Below are 17,868 nucleotides of genomic sequence, written 5' to 3' on the forward strand. Positions count from 1 at the left end.
GCGTCAAATCAGAAATTATCACGTTTTATGAAATAGTTTAATCGTTAATAACTATTTTTACTGCAAACGTATTTTGAAAAGTTTCTTTAAGTTTCTCTAAGTTGCTATGCATCACGTAGAGTTGACGAAGATCGGAATCGTTTCCATTTTCCCATACATTTGTGTCGGGCATTTCAGTGCCTTCCTCCTACTCTTGCCGTCAATAACCAGCAACTAATATGGCGGCGAGGCACATTTGTTTGTATTTTGCTGCGTCAACAATTGCTCGCTCGAAATGCAGTGCTTGCTCTACGGATACTAAGGAGACCGGAAATATTCCGACCTTCGCCAGTTCTAAACTTACCATGCGACGAGCAAGAGTGTAAAAGATTTCATATGTGTTTTCTATTGCATAGGGGCTCTTATTTTATTCAATTCGCTCAGTTATTATTTTAGAATGGGCCAAAATAAACTCTTCAGTAAAGTTTTTCAACACAGTGGAATATTCTCGGACGAATATTAGCCGACTGCATATCACGAGTCGATGGAATTCAGCATGTTTGATTTTTTGAATAAGTTTTGAAGGTGAGATTGCTAATGAAGAAATTTCCAATTTCTAAAGTACAATTTTAACAAATGCTGTCGGCGGGAGCGAGTCTAGAATGGAAATCCGAAATAAATATGAAAAATTATTTGTGTCCTTGCACCAATGCGATACGATATGCGTTTTTCATTTCCTGGTTTTCTGATTTTAGGCATCCATAATTTCAAAGTAATTTGTTTTTTTTTTAATCTTTATTTTTTCCTTTTTTTTCAAATATGTGGAATTAACATTTTTGTTGTTGTAAACCTTTCTACAACAATTTATAAGTTTGTTTTTTTCAATTTTATAATTTTCACATATGCTGCAACGATATCTAGCAGATGGCGCTAAATACATCTGGAAACGACAAATTCCAGAAAAGTTTGTTTGAAAAAAACCCAAAACATAGAACAAAATCAATGGTTTTAAAAATTAAAAGAAAATTAAATTAAAGAATTTAAAAATTCCTGCAGTTGCGAAAAATCCATAAATTTTGAAATATTAAACTTTTAGTTAAAATACACAACTGTCCTGCCTTTCTATATCATTTCTGATGATCATAATTATAGAGTACAGAGATGAATTCCATTATTGGTTTACTTCTTATATAAATAGATAGCATATAGAAAATACAAAATAGAAATTGTTGTGTTTCAATCCACATTCGATCCCACGAAATCAAGATCAAGAAAAAATCAAGAAAAGACATTATTGAAAATATGGAGGTCACATGTATTTCGTATTCAATTTTCAAAATTTCCAGAATTCGTTGAAATTTTGATTTTTTTCAAATTAATGATTTTTGAAAATTGTTGTTTCTCCTTGAAAATTCAAGTTAGTTTCGGATTTTTTAATTTTCATGATTTTTTGAAATTTTTGGAACTGTAGGAAATTTTTAGATTCTCATTGAAAATTCAGAAAACAAATTTTTAATCCTGAAATTTTCAAAACTTTTGATTTTTTAGAAATTCAGGGAATTTTTAGATTTTTTCATGTAAAATAATATTTAGATTGTCGATTAAAATTTTTGGTATTCCCTTGGAAATAAAATTTAATAAAAAAAATTAATTTTGAAACTGTTAAATTTTGAATTTTTGTAATTAATGGAATTTATTAATGTTTAGAATTATTTTGAGTTACCGAAATAAGACACACAGCAATCTTCGCGCTAACGAAAAGATATGGTTTTCAAAATTTGTTTTTTTCATATTTTTTTTTTGCAATTTTAAGAAAAAAAAAAGATTTTTTTTTGCATTTTGATTTGGATTTTTGAGATTTTTTTTTTCCAAATTTAGGAATTCATAATTTTTTTTTTGTAATTTCTCAAACTTTATTTTTTTTATATTTCAAATTAAAAGACAAAAATGATGAAAAGATGAATTTTCGCAGTTATAAATTTTATGATTTTAGATTTTTTTTTATTTTCAGAGTTCTTAATTTTTTTTAATTTTTTTGGATTTTACTGAATGGAATTTTAACTGTGGGAATCTTCTAATTCTCTTTATAAATTCCGATTTTAATTTTTTTATTTTCTTGAGACTTTTGAATACAAAACTTTGTGGATTGTTGTTTTTTTTTAAATTTGTCTAGAAATTATAGATTGGGCTTTCGAGATTCCTTGATCTGATTTTGTTTGGTTCAAAATTTCTTTTTTTATTTTTTTTTAAATTTTTTGTAATTAATTCTGGATATTTTTTTTTAAATTTTTAGACGGACTTTTAATCAAAAAAATTGTTTTGAAATCTTTAGATTTTTTCAATTGTATAAATTTTTCTTTGATGCTTTGAATTCTTTGATTTGATACTCTTGTAATTTAAATTTTTTGGATGTTTTGATTTCTTATTTTTCAATTTTTCCTTTTAAGGCGTTTTTTTCTAATTTTTTAGTGTTTTTTAAATAAAATCTTAATTTAGAAAAAAAATTTTTTTTTGCATTTTCTGATCTCATGTTTTTGGTTTTTTATTTCAGTGCTTTGGGGATTTTTTAAATATATTGATTTGTTTTATATATTGAAATGTTTAAAATTCAGATTCTCTAGGAAAATTTTGATTATTTTAAACCCAGAAATTAAAAACAAAAGAGATATTTTGATGTTAAAATCTCTAGATGTTGAGAATTTGAGAAAAATCATGAAATTTTAACTTTTTTATGTAATTTCTCAATACTTTGGATTTTTTAAATTGTAGGTTGTGATTTCTAGCTTTTTTAATTATATTCCGTAAATTTTTTTTTGAATTTTAATTTTTTTTAATTTTAAAAAAGTTAGAATATTCTAACTAATGTTTTTTTAGACTGATTTTTTTTCAAATTTTCTAAAATTAATTTTAGATTTTTTTTAAATTTTTAGACGAACTTTTTAACAAAAAATATCTAAAATTTAATTTTTTTTTTATTTGTAGAAATTTGTAAATTCTTTGATTCATTTTTTTTTGTAATTTAAGTTCATTGGGAGGTCTGATTTATTATTTTTTAGTTTCTCCGTTTTATACGTTTTTTTTAGGATTAGACTGTTGGAATCTTAAAAATTTTCTAAATTTATTCTTATTTTTTTTAATATACAGCCATTTCATGCCAAACCGATACAGAGGTTCTCAGATTTTCGTGGAAATCGGTAGGTTTGTTCCTTATGGCAAAATATAAGACCCGTTTTTTTAATTTGTTTCATTTAAGGGTGGTTTTAAAATTAAGTTTTCCCTCTTTTTTCCAAAAATGACTTTTTCCAATAACTTTTAAACTACAGAACAGATAAGGATGATCAACACATCAAATGAAAGCATATTAGCCATCCTTTCTTGGAAAAATATTACGTTTGAAGTAGATTTGGATTTGGTTTTAGTTATTTTTGATTGTACTTGTTTTTTATAGTTTTAATGGTCTCGAGACCAAGGGTGCTAAATTTGTTATATTTTTTCTTGAATGTTGAGATTTTTTTGCATTACATATCCTCAAATCAGGGAGGCGTTATTTTTTATTTAAGAGTTATGATTTTCAAAAATAAATCCATGGTCTGAATCAGAGTGATATCAGAGAGGTATCTTTTTTCGTTTTTGTGTTATAATTTTTCAAAGTTAGCATGTTTTCAGTTTTCGTTCAATATTCCTGTGCGACTAAACTGCACCTATGCGACTAGAATCCAGTTACGGCATTTTTCAACAAGCGCATTGGTTTTCAATTGATATATCGATCATCTAAATCGGCTCAGCAGTTCAAAAGTTATGAATTTTTTAAGTCATTTTTGGAAAAACCCTAAAATAGAAATGGGCATCCCAATGAAAAAAATAAAAAAAGTGCGGATCTAACATTTTGTGAACAGGAACAAAATTGCCGCTTTCCACGAAAATCTGAGAACCACTATATCGGTTTCACATGGAATAGCTCTATAATCTTAATTTAAACTAAATATTTTTATGCATTTTATGGTCTCAAGATTTGAGGTATTTCAGAGCTTTTGGGATTTTAAAAATATACTGATTTTCTGAAACATTTGCAGCTAGAGAATTTTTTAGAATTTTAATTTTTTTAAACCCATAAATTCTCAAAAATTTTTGAGATATTTTGATGTAAAATATCTCTTGATGGTTTTGAATTTAAGAAAAAATATGAAGTTTTCATTTCTCTGTAATTTTTCAATACTTTTGGATTTTTTTGAACTGTTGGATTGGATTTTAAGAATTGTTTTTAATTTAATTTACATATTTTTTGTTTAATTTTCGAATCTTTAAAACTGTAGAAACTTTCAGAATTTTTCAAAACTTTTGTAATATTTTTTCATTTCAGATTTTGTTTTAATTTTTTGAATATTTTAAAAACTTTTAGAATTTTGAAATTTTTAGATCTAAATAATTTTTTTGTTTGGAATTCTTGAGAATTTTTGGTTGAACTTTTTATAATTTTTTCAAATTTTGGAATTGCTAGAATTTTTAAATTCTCCGATTTGATAATATTTGATTTTCAAATTTTTTGAAAGTTTTCAATTTTTCCTGAATTTTTCTTTGTATTTTTTGATAACAACATATTATTGAAGTTCGCAGAAATTTTAAAAAATTTGAATGTTTAACGCCTGGCCTCTATGGAATCTTCAACGTAGCATTCAAAGTGGCGATCCAAGAGTCCCGAACATGTTTAGTGTAATGCTGCAGACACGGATAGCCGAAGGTTACTCCCCGACAAATCCAGCGGATCCTGAAGTTGAGGCTGTTGCCGGAACCAGGTAAGCTTCTTCCTGAATCGATTTCCGATCCACGGAACATCCATGGGCAGAGATCGATGAAGATCACGACAAAAGTTCCACAAGACTCGATTCTTAGGCCTAAAGGGTGTGTCACATCAAATTGCATCACGGAAAAAACGCTGTAGAAATTTAATTTTTAGGAATTATATTTTCAGCTTTCGCTTATAATCAGATAAGAGTGTATAGATCACGTTGGCCATGCTTCACTGTCAATTTTTCGTAAATTTGGAAAAATGTCGTCGAACGAAAAAGAGCGTCGTGAATTAATCCTGTGCACTCATTTCGAGAATCCGGAGTTGTCACATCGGGACATCGGTAAGATGCTGGGAATCGTCCAATCCCTGGTCAGCAGAGTACTAAAACGATACTTCGAGAACCTAACCATCGACCGGAAGGTGAAGAACGGCAAATGGATGGATGCTCCGTCAGTGAAAAGATCACAAGCGCGTAGTTAAGCAGTTTAGACGTGATCCGAGAAGTTCAGTCCGGGATGTCGTCAATAAGCTGAATTTGTCAAGTTCATTCGTCCAGCGGACCAAGCAGCGGGAGGGCCTGCGTACATACAAGGTTCAAAAGGCTCCTAACCGCGACGAAAGGCAAAACATGGTGGGGAAGACGCGAGCCCGGAAGCTGTACACCGAAATGCTGACGAAGCCGCATTGCCTGGTAATGGACGACGAAACCTACGTCAAAGCGGGCTTTCGTCAGCTGCCGGGCCTGTTGTTCTTCTCCGCAGAGGACAAATTCAGCGTTCCGGAGGAGATTCGCAAGCAGAAACTATCCAAGTTTGCCAAAAAGTACATGGTGTGGCATGCGATCTGCTCTTGAGGAAAGCGGAGCGCCCCCTTCGTGATGACCGGCACGGTAAACGAGCAGGTTTACCTTAAGGAGTGCCTACAGAAGCGCTTACTACCACTATTGAAGCAGCACGAGGGCCCGACCATCTTCTGGCCGGATCTCGCTTCGTGCCACTATTCAAAGGACGTGTTGGAGTGGTACGAAGCCAACGGGGTCACTTTCGTGCCAAAGGAAATGAACCCGCCCAACGCGCCGGAGCTTCGCCCAATAGAGAAATATTGGGCGATTATGAAGCAGGCCCTCCGGAAGAACCCTAAAGGTGTCAAATCGGAGGCGGACTTCAAGAGAAAATGGATTTCTGTTCAAAAAAAAAAACTACAACCTGACGTTGTACAGAACCTCATGGACGAGGTAAAGAGGAAGGTGCGAGCATACGGGCTTGGGCTCGAAGTATGAATAAAAAGAAAATGCCAAAAGTTGTTTAATAGTTTTTATTTTACTGTCTAAAATTTTCAAAAAGATCGGTCTACTGGGCGAATTTCTACAGCGTTTTTTCCGTGATGCAATTTGATGTGACACACCCTTTACGCTCTGGAACATAATGTGCGATGGTGTGTTAAGGCTGAAGGCCCCAAAAATCACTAGCTTCAAACTGCATACTGAAATCCTAGAGTGTGAAAATTGACGACCGACTGAACTTCAATAGCCATGTCGACTAGACATACGAAAAAGGGCGACTAAGACCAATAATTCGGGTAGCTAGAATCACGTCGATCACCGCTGGCAGAAGACGTTTTCTGGCTAGGGTATAGTCATCAATACTAAGACATGGAGGCCCTGTCTTGGCTACGATTCTTAGGACTCATCGAATCGCGAGGAGGCAAAACGAAAAGCTGTAACGAGTTATGGTCAGTGGCTTCACAGTGTAGTCTGTATACCACCGATTAAAAATGTAACTGCCTGTAAGTTAATAATTCTGAATACCAAACATTAGACAAGCGAACCTAACTGCTGGTTTCGAACCGTACCACCTTCGTCGTTTGAGTCCAAAATAACTCCTGTTGGTGGTGGGCGAGGGCGATCAATTGGCCTCCTTCGCCTTAAGTATAGACCCCGATATAGAAAAGTATACATTGGAGAATATAATTTCGGACCAGTTAATGGCTTCGCTAAACCGTTACTACACGCCGGCTAGTTTCCATGAACGGAACGAACCCCGAACTAAAGAACGGCGAACATATCAATTAATTTAAATTTTATCATGCGACAACCAGCAACCGGTGTACTATTTCTGTGCTACGCGACCCTACGATAATACAATGCCACCCCCTCACTACCCCACCATCTAGGACGAATTTAAGATATAATCGCAGGTTAGCCGAAGTAAATAAGCAATGAGATGAGCTCGTGGCATGCAATCACATCACGACCTATGTACAATTATAGAACGCGCGGCCGGCTAGTCTTACCATCAACTGAATCCGGGAAAGGTTCTTTCCTTCCTCGATAACCCCCCTAGCCGATCGCGTGTTGTACTTTTTTTTGTGATACATATAAATTTGTTAGAACATTAATAATCATGCCACATCAAACAGCAAATTATCTACCAATAACAACGATTAGAAGAGCAAGAAAACATCAAAGTGTTAGCATCCGTATATTAGAAGGAAGAGAAAAAAACAACAACAACAAAATCAACACTACAACCGAAGTTCACTTCGAAATCGATGAAACGAAAAAAAAAGTTGCGAAAATAATAGCAGAAATCCTAACACGAGCAAAACTCTTCATGGCTCCATATTACTTAGCAGCATCATGGTTGTTGAACTCACCGATCGTGATGGCATATTTGTGTGTAAATGATGATTCAGTTTTGGTTTCGTTTTCGTTTCATTTTAGCGCGCGAAAAGTGTGGTGGGCAGAGTTTGCGTGGATTGCGAGGTTAGGTTTGGTTTGTTTGATTTTTTTTCAGGTGTGTGTTTGTCGGTCGATTGTCGTTCAATAACAACACACACACACACACGCACACACATCGTTTCGGGGATTTTTGTTGTGAGTCGCGGCGTTAGGTGTTTTTTTATTCGTTAACACGGGTAGTGTTTTGTTTGTTTTGTTTTGTACCGGAACGTGGTCCGTTGGGCAACGAAACCGGAGAGAAGAAAAGCGAAAAAAAGAGAAGAAGAGAACACGCAGTAGGTTAACTGTTTGTTCATCAACTATGGCAAAGTGTTGGATTTTTTTTTGTTTGATGTTATGGCAGATAGATTGAACTAGGTGACGTAAATGATGATTGAGGTGAAGATAATGTTAAAACTAAGATTGTTTTTTCGATCAAGCTATGTTTTCATCTCAGTGTAGAATAGCTGATTAAAACATGACAAAGTCTGCTATTATTTTCCTATGGTGAAAACGGTAATGTATTTATTTAGTTATGACACTTCAATTCGATAAATTGTCAAATCTATTAAAGCTCGGTTCCCATAGAATCCAGAAGCAGAAAATCAGCTCTAGCTTAGAGGTGATTATGGTTGGTAGCAGGACACATTTTTTTTTATGTTGTATTTTTTTGAATTTTTGGATAATCAAAAATAGAATTTCGGTTTTCAAGAGCTGGAGCTATTGTAATTTTTATAATCTTGATTTTCTATAATTTTTGAAGTTTTTGAACATTTGAATTTGAATTTTTAATTGTTTTATAATATTCTCATGATTCTTAATTTTATGTTTGACTTTTGAGATTTTCTGGTGAATTTCTTTTTAGAAGTTTTAAACTTTTTGATTTCTTTCAATTTTTGATTGATTTGATTTCTAATTTTAACAGGTTTTAGATTTAGAATGTTTTCATTTTCAATTGATTTTTTTCTTTGAATGATCCAATTGTACAATTTTTAAAGATTTTCGATTTTTTTTAAATATTCAGAATATATGAAAATTCTAGAATTTTGACATTTTTTAATAAAAATAATTGAATAAAATTAAATTTAAAAATTTTAGAATTTTAAACAGTAAATAAAATTTAGAACTTATTTGAATTTTTGTAATTTTGGAATTTTTAGGTTCTGAATTGATTTTTTTAACTTGATGGGGTTTTTGAATTTTATTTCGTGAGATCTCTAGATCTTCTGACTCGAAAAAAAATATTTTTTGTAATTCATGGAATTATTCAATTTTTTCGGAATTTTGGATTCTTTGAAAAAATTTCTATTTTTTCAAGTTTTTTGAATTTTTTAAGTATTTTGATGTTTTTTTTAGAAATTTTTCTAAATGTTGTAGTTTTTGTTATTTTTAGATTCTCTGGATTAAATTTTTGGGACTTTTTGAATTTTTTGATTTTCTTATTTGAATCTAGAGATTCTAAGAATTATAGAAATAGAAAATTTCGATAGACATTTTTTGTTTCTTGCGGTTTAAAGAATTTTTCAACAATAATTTTGTTGAAGGATTTACAGTTTTACATTTAAGATTCTTTGATGCTCTGAATAAGTTTTTTTCCTCAATTCTAAAAACTTTTGGAATTTGCAATCTTTGAATAAAATTGAAATTGTAAAATTTTCAAGATATCTATATAATTTCAGAAATTTTCAAATCTTCTAAAATGATGATTATAATTGAGAAAGTATTGATGATTTTCTGATAATTTATTTCTTAAAATTTCCTGATTTAAGATTTTTTTTAAAGTTTTATAGATATTCATAAAATGTTGGTAGTAGTAGAAATTTAAATTTTTTTCATGTTTCAATTTTCTTGGAATTTTTACTTTTTAAAGTTAATGAAATTGTTGAATTTTTTGCATTTTTTTTTTCTAAAATTCCAATGATTTTAAAATAAAAAAATATATATATTTTGAAAATTGCAGCAATTGAAAAAAAAATCCTCCATAATAAATAATAATGACAAAACATCAGAATTGTATAGACAAAAATAAATAGTTTTTTAATCAAGAAATCTTCATGTTCCAAAAAAAAATAGAAAAATTAAAAAAAAAGCAATTGAAAGCTGGAATTCTCAAAATATCTTTTTCGATTTTTTTTATTATCAAAATCATTGGAATTTTAGAAATCGTTTCAGATTTTGAGATTGTTCAATAATTATTTTTTAGAGTATTGAAAATTTTGAAATTTTCTATTTTGTTAAATTTGTTGGGATTTTAGACTCTCTGTACTTGTTTCTTTGAATTTCCAAAATTTTTGCAATAATTTTTTGATTTTTTTCGATTTTATGGGTTGACATTATTTTTAGAATTTTTCATCTTTTAGAATTTCTCTTCAATTCATAGAACATTTGTCACCTTTCGCAACTTAGAAATTGTAAAAAAAAATTAATTTTTCAATGTTTAATTTTTTTATTTTTTTGTTGTTTCAATATGGAATGTTTTAAAACTTTTTAATTTTTTCCAAAATTTCGGATTTAAAAAAAAATTCAAATTCAGAGATCTTCTTGATCTTGAAATAATAGAATTTCTATAATTTAGTTTTTTTTCTAATTCATTGTAAACTTGTAGAATTGTCTGGTGTAAAGAAAATAGTTTCAAATTTTTAGATTTTTTTTTTGGCAATTTTGTATTTTTTATTTCTTGGAATTGTTGAGAAATTGTGCGTATTGTAGGTTGATTGTAATTCTTGTGTTATGTTTTTAAAATTTTTTTTTCGAATTTCTAATTTATTTATATTTCAGAAATTTAAGATCTTGTAATTCATTTTCTTTCTATTTTTTAAATTTTTGGTGATTTATTAACTTAAAGAAAAAAATATTGTAGATTTTTTTGAATCACTGGAAGTTTTTAATTCTCTGCTCTGATTTAATATTTTTTTTTTCAAAATATAGATTTTTTAAGATCTTCTAATGAAAAAATGGGATTTTTTAATTTCTCGGATTTCATTTTTTTAACTCTATGAATTTCAGAATTTCATGTAGAATCCCGTAAGATACTGAAATTTAAAAAAAAATTAAATAATCTGTTTTTAGTCTTCAAGTTTTTTTTTTAAATTTCATTTATAGTTTAGAAATTTACAGCATTTTTGGATATTCTGAAATTTTGAGATTTTCTCATCTAAAAAATATATATATTGTTTTCACGTTTTGTAATTTTTATTAATTTTTTATAAATTTTAAATCATGGATTTTTTTCGGATCAATGGGATTTCCAGATTCTTTGATTTAATTTTGATTAATTTTGAAAATTGTAGGATTATTTTAAGCTGTGAAATTTTTTGTATTTTAAAAAAAAATTTCTGTATTTTTTAAATTTTGATTATTTTTGATTTTCTAATTTGATTTTCTAATATATTCGGAATTTTCAGAATTGCAAAATTTTTCGAATGTATGGAGTCCTTAAAACTATGGAATCTCCCTTTTTACAATTTTTGAATATTTTATAATTTATGGACTTTTTTAAAAAGTTATTTTTATTTATTGATATTATTTACAGTTGCTGGTAGTTTTGAACTCTCTTCTGATTGCAGTTTTCTTTTAATTTTTTTAAAGATTTTTTGTTAAAAAAAATTATTTATGACTAAACAGCTTAAAAAAATTCTAAACTTTTGTGCTCTCTAAATTGCTGTATTTTTTTTTGCATTTTGAAACATATGAGATTTTTTTTTTGAATTCATAAAACATAAAACATTGTAAGTTTTAAGAAATTGAAAATTGTAAGAAATCCTAGAATTTCAATTTTATAATATTTCAATTATATTTTATAATATTTCAATTTTAGTTTTTCATATTTAAAATGTTTTTGAAACATTTTCATATTTCTTTTTTCTATATTAGAGGCGAATGAACTGCAAAGTTTAAAGTCTCTTAAAAACAAAGAATCGAATCGAATTTCTTCAATAAAAAAAAATCTGGATCAGAATTTTTAGGTAGTTTCAGAAAATCTTTTTTTTTAATTTCGGAGTTTTTCAAAACATTCGGAATTGCAGAAATATTCAGATTCTCTTCTTCAGTTTGCAAATAAATTGCAATTGAAATTTAGGAATTTTTAAAATTTTTATTTTTGTGAAGTTTTTTTCTGAGGTAAAATACATTTCAGATTGTATTTAACTATTGGAATTTATGGGATTATGTTTTTTCTATGTTTTGGTAATGTTTGAATTTCTAGACTGTCTGATTAAAATTCTATAGTTTAAAAAAAATTTGGATCTTTTTTTCAGTTTCTTCAGAAAATATTTAAAAATTATAGGTTGTCACCCTGGAATTTTACTGTTTTTTTTAATTTCAGAAAAATTTAAAATCCCTTTTTTAGATTTTCCTAGATATTCTAAGACTTTGGTATTTTCTAAAATTACTGTATTTTTTCGATTTTTTTTAAATTCTTAAAACTTTTAGTGTTTTGAAAGAATGAGAATTGCAAGAAATCCTAGTTTTTAAAATTTTTTACAATATTTTATTTTTAATTTTTTTATATTTAAAATACTTTTAAAACTTTTCTTCTAAGTTTTGGAAAAAAATTGCAATTGAAATTTTGGAATTTTTGGAATATTTATTTCTGTGGAGGTATAAAACATTTCATATTATATTTAACTATTGGAATTTATGGAATTATGATTTTCCTATGTTTTGGTAGTGATTTCTAGATGGTCTGATTTGAGTTTTCTAGTCAAAAAAATTCATCTCTTTTCAGTTTTTTATGAAAATATCTGAGAATAGTAGAAAATTTCATTTTTTTTAAACTATTTTTTAAATTTCAGAAGTTTTTTCGATCTTTTATTGAAAATCAGAAAAAAACTTAAGTTGGAAATGTGTGAGTTTCAAATTTCTCTACTTTGATTTGAATTTTGTATTTTCTTTAGATTTTCTGATAAAAAAATTGAATTTGAAAAATTAAACATTTTTTATTTTTTATTTTATTTTTTTGGGAATCTAGAATTTTTTTAAAGTTTCAAATTTTTTGAAACCTTTAAAATCGTGATTTTCATTTTAATTGAAATGAATTTTCTTGAAATCGTGTAAAATTTTTAGAAACAATGGAATTTTTTATTTTTATATATTTTTTTATATTCAAGAAACCACAAAATTTTGAGTTTTTTTTTTATTCTTATTTTTATATTTATTTGTTTCAAATTTAAAATCTTCTGATTTGAAACAAATCTTGTTTTTTTTTATTTTTTATACATTGAATAAAAATGCAGTTCTTCGACCTTTGGTTTTTTTTTTAATTTTCAGATTTCTGATTTACAAATTTTTTTTATTAATTTTTATACGATGGAGCATTTTTTTGAAATTCGAAATTCGTTTTTTTTAAATTTATGATATAACAATTTTGGGTTTTATAATTTTAAATATTTAAAAAATATTTGAAATTTTAAAATTATCAAATATATTTTATTTTCTATGGAATTTTGATATTATTCTTCTTTTTTTTCAGATTTTCCGATTTATTTAATTTTTTTTTGCATTTTGATTGACATTCAAAACTTTTGGATCTCTTCAGAGGATTCTTTCAAATCTTTGGATTTGTCAGATTGTAAAATCTATTATGGTTATCCTTTTTTTTTTTCTATTTCTGGGACCGAGAGTCAGTGTAAATTCCACTAATCGTAGTCGTAATCGTACTCAAAACATTTCAGATTCGGCTACTAGAAGCGCTAGACTAGCTTCCAGTGCTTCCAGATTTTATCTGAATCGAGCTTCATAATCGATCATTCGTCAATTAAATTAGTGATCTGAGCAGTCTTCCATTCATACCCTATTATATGCGGTCCGTGAATTAAGTATGAGTTTGCAGGGTAAAACCAAATCGCAATGCGATTGTGTTACCGAAAATTTGTGGCTCATCTATTAACCCTAAATCATGTTACTGTGAATTGTCACTCCGTTGTCACTGTGAATGGTGGAACGGAAAATAGCATGTGTGTGTGAAGGCTAATGTTTCTATGATATTTACATAAAACAAAGGATTACTACCAATACGAAGCGAACTTATTCACGCAACACTCGTCAAATTACTAAAAAAAAATCGTTATACCAATCCAAATCAAAACCCTGTATTATTGTTTGCTTTAAAATGGACCGCACTAATAGAACTAATCAAAGAAAAAAAAAACATGAAAACAAATTGACAGTTCAAACGGATTACCAAAGAGCATATGTGTGTGTGTGATTGTGGTGTCTGAGAGTATTGGTGGAAGAATATGTGAGAAACGAAAAATGCGAATGAAAAGAATATGAAGAGAGGAAAAATACCGAAAAAAGACAGAGAGCGATGATATGATGAAACCCAAAAATAAAACGAAAACCAGAAGAAAGAGAGAGAAAAAAAACAAAGGCCAGCATATGGTTACTGGGAACACTGGCCTGGCGGTGGGCCTAGCAAGCAATACCTTTGACGGAGGGGATCGGTTGTGGCGGCGTTGTTGGCACTACTGTCCGCCGACGGTCCGGGGCTCGAGACGGACGCACTCTTCACGTGACCTTTGCCACTGCCCGCACCGGCCGAACTGCCGCGCGTGAATTCCGGGATTGGACCAATGAAGCTGAAGTTGGTGTGAAATTTTATGTGTTGTTGTTGGTGTGTGTGTATTGCATTATTTTTGTTGTTATGTTGTTATGTGGTCATTTTTGAATAGAGAAAAAATCGCGCGTTTCGAGTGGCAAAGTTTCCGTGAATTCGTGCGTGATCGTTGTCATGATTAGGTTTTTGACGGGGGGTTGGTGGTGATTTTACGCGGATTTCATATATGTTGATGGGTCATTTTTTATAGTCGGGGTTGATTCAAGTGAGAGCGAGAAAAAAGAGATATGAAAAAGGGAGAGAGAAAAAAGAGAAATTCGGTTGGAGAACATTGTTTACACTGGTGGAATTCAATGTGAAAACTAATTAGTGGTTTTCATGGAATAAAACTGATATTGTTTCATGGTTAGGTTATCCAACTTAATATAAAAGATGCGAATTAGTATGTTATACTGCGAGGCAAAAATCTAATTGTTTTGTTGGTTATCAAAAACATCTATCGATTAATAGATCGTTAGAACAATGATTTATTCTACTTTTGTACAGTCTAGTAGTAGTATTCGTATTATGTAATTCAACGGGAAACATTCATGTAAAAAAATTTGATTTGAAACTTCTTGCATCTTTACAAACGATACTAAAAAGTAGAAGCCTCGATATAAATTGTTTAATTCATGGACAACTATTCTATTCTAAAAAATATCTGTTTTTTTTCAATCGAGGAAAAATTTCAGCCAAAAAAATACTGTAACAAACACTACGCCGGGAAGCAGAAAGAGAAACTCAACTTTTTTTATGGAAAATATCAAGAAACAGTAACGAAAATCAGCGGATGGCGGATGCTAATAAGACTGAACCTATCCGGGAGATTCATGGACTAATGCGTCTTCTAGTGAACCACCCTAAAGCCCGATGGACCCGATTGAGACTCTTGCGAAATGATACTAAGGCTTTTGAAGAATCTGCCGTGCTTCAGAGCGTGATATAATGTTGAGCAAAAACTGCGTGATTGCACGTGTGTGGTGACGCAGAACTTCCAATACTTACGTTGGATCTGTGGTGGAGTTTGTCTTTTCCGTTGAAGATGTTTTCTCGTACAGAGTGGTGGACCGCCGGGGCATCATGCCGGCGCTGGGACCAACCGTTCGAGGACCATTGCTTGGGTCAAACTTGCCGCCGGTCGTGCTGGCGGTACGAGGCTTAGCCGGGCTTGAGATCGATGCTAGAGGGGAGAGAGGACAGTTTAAGATTCGGTGAGTATTCCGAGGGCTTCGGTGTAAAGCTACCAAAAACCACTTACAGTTATCCGCCGATGTAATCGGTTTGGTTATGCTCGAGGCTGGCCTCTGATTTTGTGCGGCTAACCTTGCCGTGTTCTCTTTGATGGTGGCTGGGTCAATTGTGTTCTGTCGCTTGAAGTTACTGGTGCTGTCGGGTGAAAAGGTAGAATTATATCATTATAAAAATGGTTCATGAAATATATGTAGCAAATGCAGTGTTCGATATACGGACGAGAATTCGATAATTTAGTTCAGTTTTCCAAATTGGTCTTTTTCAAGCCTAGAGGCGAATAATCTGTGCAATTTAAAAGACTTTATAATTCAAACCATGATCATCATTATTCAAGATAGATATCGCACACGGTGATGGATTTTTTTCGGTGGAGGCAATTTGAGTCAAAATAGGACGGGTAGAGAAAAGATTTACTTTCCCTTCGAAATGTACATTACTTATTGTACTTGATCAATAGTAACCAAACGAACTCAAATCTGATAATTCAAAAATGTTGCCCTAAATGAAATTCAGAAATAAAAAATTAAAATGAAATTTGCTTTTAAAAATAAAAAAAAAAATATATTTAAATTTCATAAATTTTGAAAACTCTTGAAATTCCATTTTTTATCGGAAAAATAACAATAAAAAATAAATAAACAGAAACATCCAATAAATAAAAAAAAATTAAATAAAAAGATATCAAATCAAAGAATTAAAAAATTAAAAAAAAAAACAAAAATCTAAATACAGCGCGCACTTAATTATATACAGTTGCGGATTTTTTTCCAATGTATATAATCGAATCCGAATCCTGTATACAATGATACAGTTCTGAAACGTCCGAATTAGTGAATTTAAGTAACATTTAGAAGTAAAAAACTTAAAAGTTAGTGATTTTTAAGGTGTTATTCTTAACATTATACAAAAAATACATAAATTCAATACATCAATCAAGTTATAGCTTTCTAACCGCTCTACAATTCGTTCTTTGACACTCAACTCCTATCGTTTTTAATTTCGCTGCAATAGCAGTTTAAACAATCTTCAACCAGAATCTACCAAATCAAGATTTTTGCTCCACTCTACTCACAACAGCCAATTAAATTTCTTTTTAACGTTGAAATATTTCATTTTCGATTGAAATAAGTCATATTTGAAATATAAAAATATGTATTCAAATATTTTTTTGAACTGTATGTAATCGAGTCTAAAATTGTATATAATCGAATCATATATGATCGAGTCTGTATATAATCGAGTCCGACCTGTAATTATATTTTTATAATGTTCATCAATAACAAAAGTTACAAAATTTTCAATCTGAAGATTTTGAAATTCCAGAAAATTGAAATGAATCCATAAATTCGAAAAAATTCTAAATAGAAACATCAAATCAACAAACAAAACAAATCTAAACACTCCCAAAATTGATAAAAAATTATAGAAAGTTTTAAAAACTTGAAAATGTTCTACTATTTCGGAATTTTGAAACAATAAAAACATAAATCAGGGAATCAAGCAATACTAACAATTCTATGAAGTAAACAAAAATAAAGAAAATTGGAAATGTAAAAAATTGAAAAGAACCTCTTTTTTAATCAGAAAATCTTCCCTGAAACGCCCAAAAATAATGAAATTTTATTTCATTTATTTCAACAAAATTAAAATTTAACAAAATTCATAAAATTGAAAAAAAAATTGAAACTCAAATCAAAATAATCATATCAATGAATGTGAAAAATAAAAAAAAAACGCAAACTTTATGAAATTGCAAAAATTATAAAAAGTCTAATCAATGTTTGTGAAAAATTAAAAAAAAACGTAAACTTTAAGAAATTGCAAAAATTTTTATATTTCAAAAACCCTCAAATATTACAAAAACAAAAAAAATAATCAAAAATTCTATCAGTTTAAAAATTCTAACCGTTTTATCAGAAAATCTTGAAACAAAACAAAAAAAAAAGGTTGTAAATTAGAAAAAAAAAAAATGAAAAAATCAAATCAGAACTTAAAAATTCCAAACATTCAACAATTTAAAAGACGGCGCCAGTGGTTGTATGGTTAGCGTAACAGCCTCACAATCCGATCGGCCTGGGTTCAATCCCAGCTGGCGTCGTTGGGATTTTCTGAGGCGAAAAATCTCTGGTTACGTCTTCCTTCGGAGCGGAAGTAAAAGAAGTTGGCCCGGCTCATGAGTTGTTGAGTCTGATAGGTAGGAACAGGTGGAGTCGCCTCCCTGATGTCGGTGATTGGCACTAAAGTGGCGGAAATAGGCCGACGAAAAATAAGCGAAGATAAAAAAAAAAAAAACAATTTAAAAAAAAATTTTTTTTTTCAATAAGTCCATAAATTACAAACATAAAAAAAATAGTTTTTTTTGCATCAGAAGATCGCAAAATCCAAAGCTCGAGAAACTTCAAACCAAAAATGAAATTGGAAAATTTTCAAATCACAGAATCTAAAAAATCCTAAGTTTGAAAACATTAAATTTTTATTTTTATTTTTTCTATCTATATAAATAAAAATGATTTGGTGTCCGTTCCTCACGAT

General features: G+C 29.6%; 1 protein-coding gene across 32 annotated transcripts in view; it reads right to left on the reverse strand.

Annotated features, from left to right (window-relative positions):
- The window catches only part of LOC129764888 (MAP/microtubule affinity-regulating kinase 3-like), a 171,749-nt gene that overhangs the window by 43,880 nt on the left and 110,001 nt on the right, over positions 1-17,868 (reverse strand). For 25 of the 32 annotated variants that reach the window (XM_055764462.1, XM_055764461.1, XM_055764458.1 and 22 more), the window contains 3 exons: positions 15,344-15,471; positions 15,091-15,265; positions 13,913-14,065 (listed from right to left, as the gene is read on the reverse strand). In XM_055764462.1, the coding sequence (XP_055620437.1) occupies positions 13,913-14,065; positions 15,091-15,265; positions 15,344-15,471 (456 nt within the window). The remainder of the gene's footprint in view (positions 1-13,912; positions 14,066-15,090; positions 15,266-15,343; positions 15,472-17,868) is intronic. The other 7 variants (XM_055764478.1, XM_055764477.1, XM_055764476.1 and 4 more) reach the window with 1 other exon arrangement.

The sequence above is a fragment of the Toxorhynchites rutilus genome, chromosome 2, assembly GCF_029784135.1.
Source record: "Toxorhynchites rutilus septentrionalis strain SRP chromosome 2, ASM2978413v1, whole genome shotgun sequence".
NCBI lineage: Eukaryota > Metazoa > Arthropoda > Insecta > Diptera > Culicidae > Toxorhynchites > Toxorhynchites rutilus.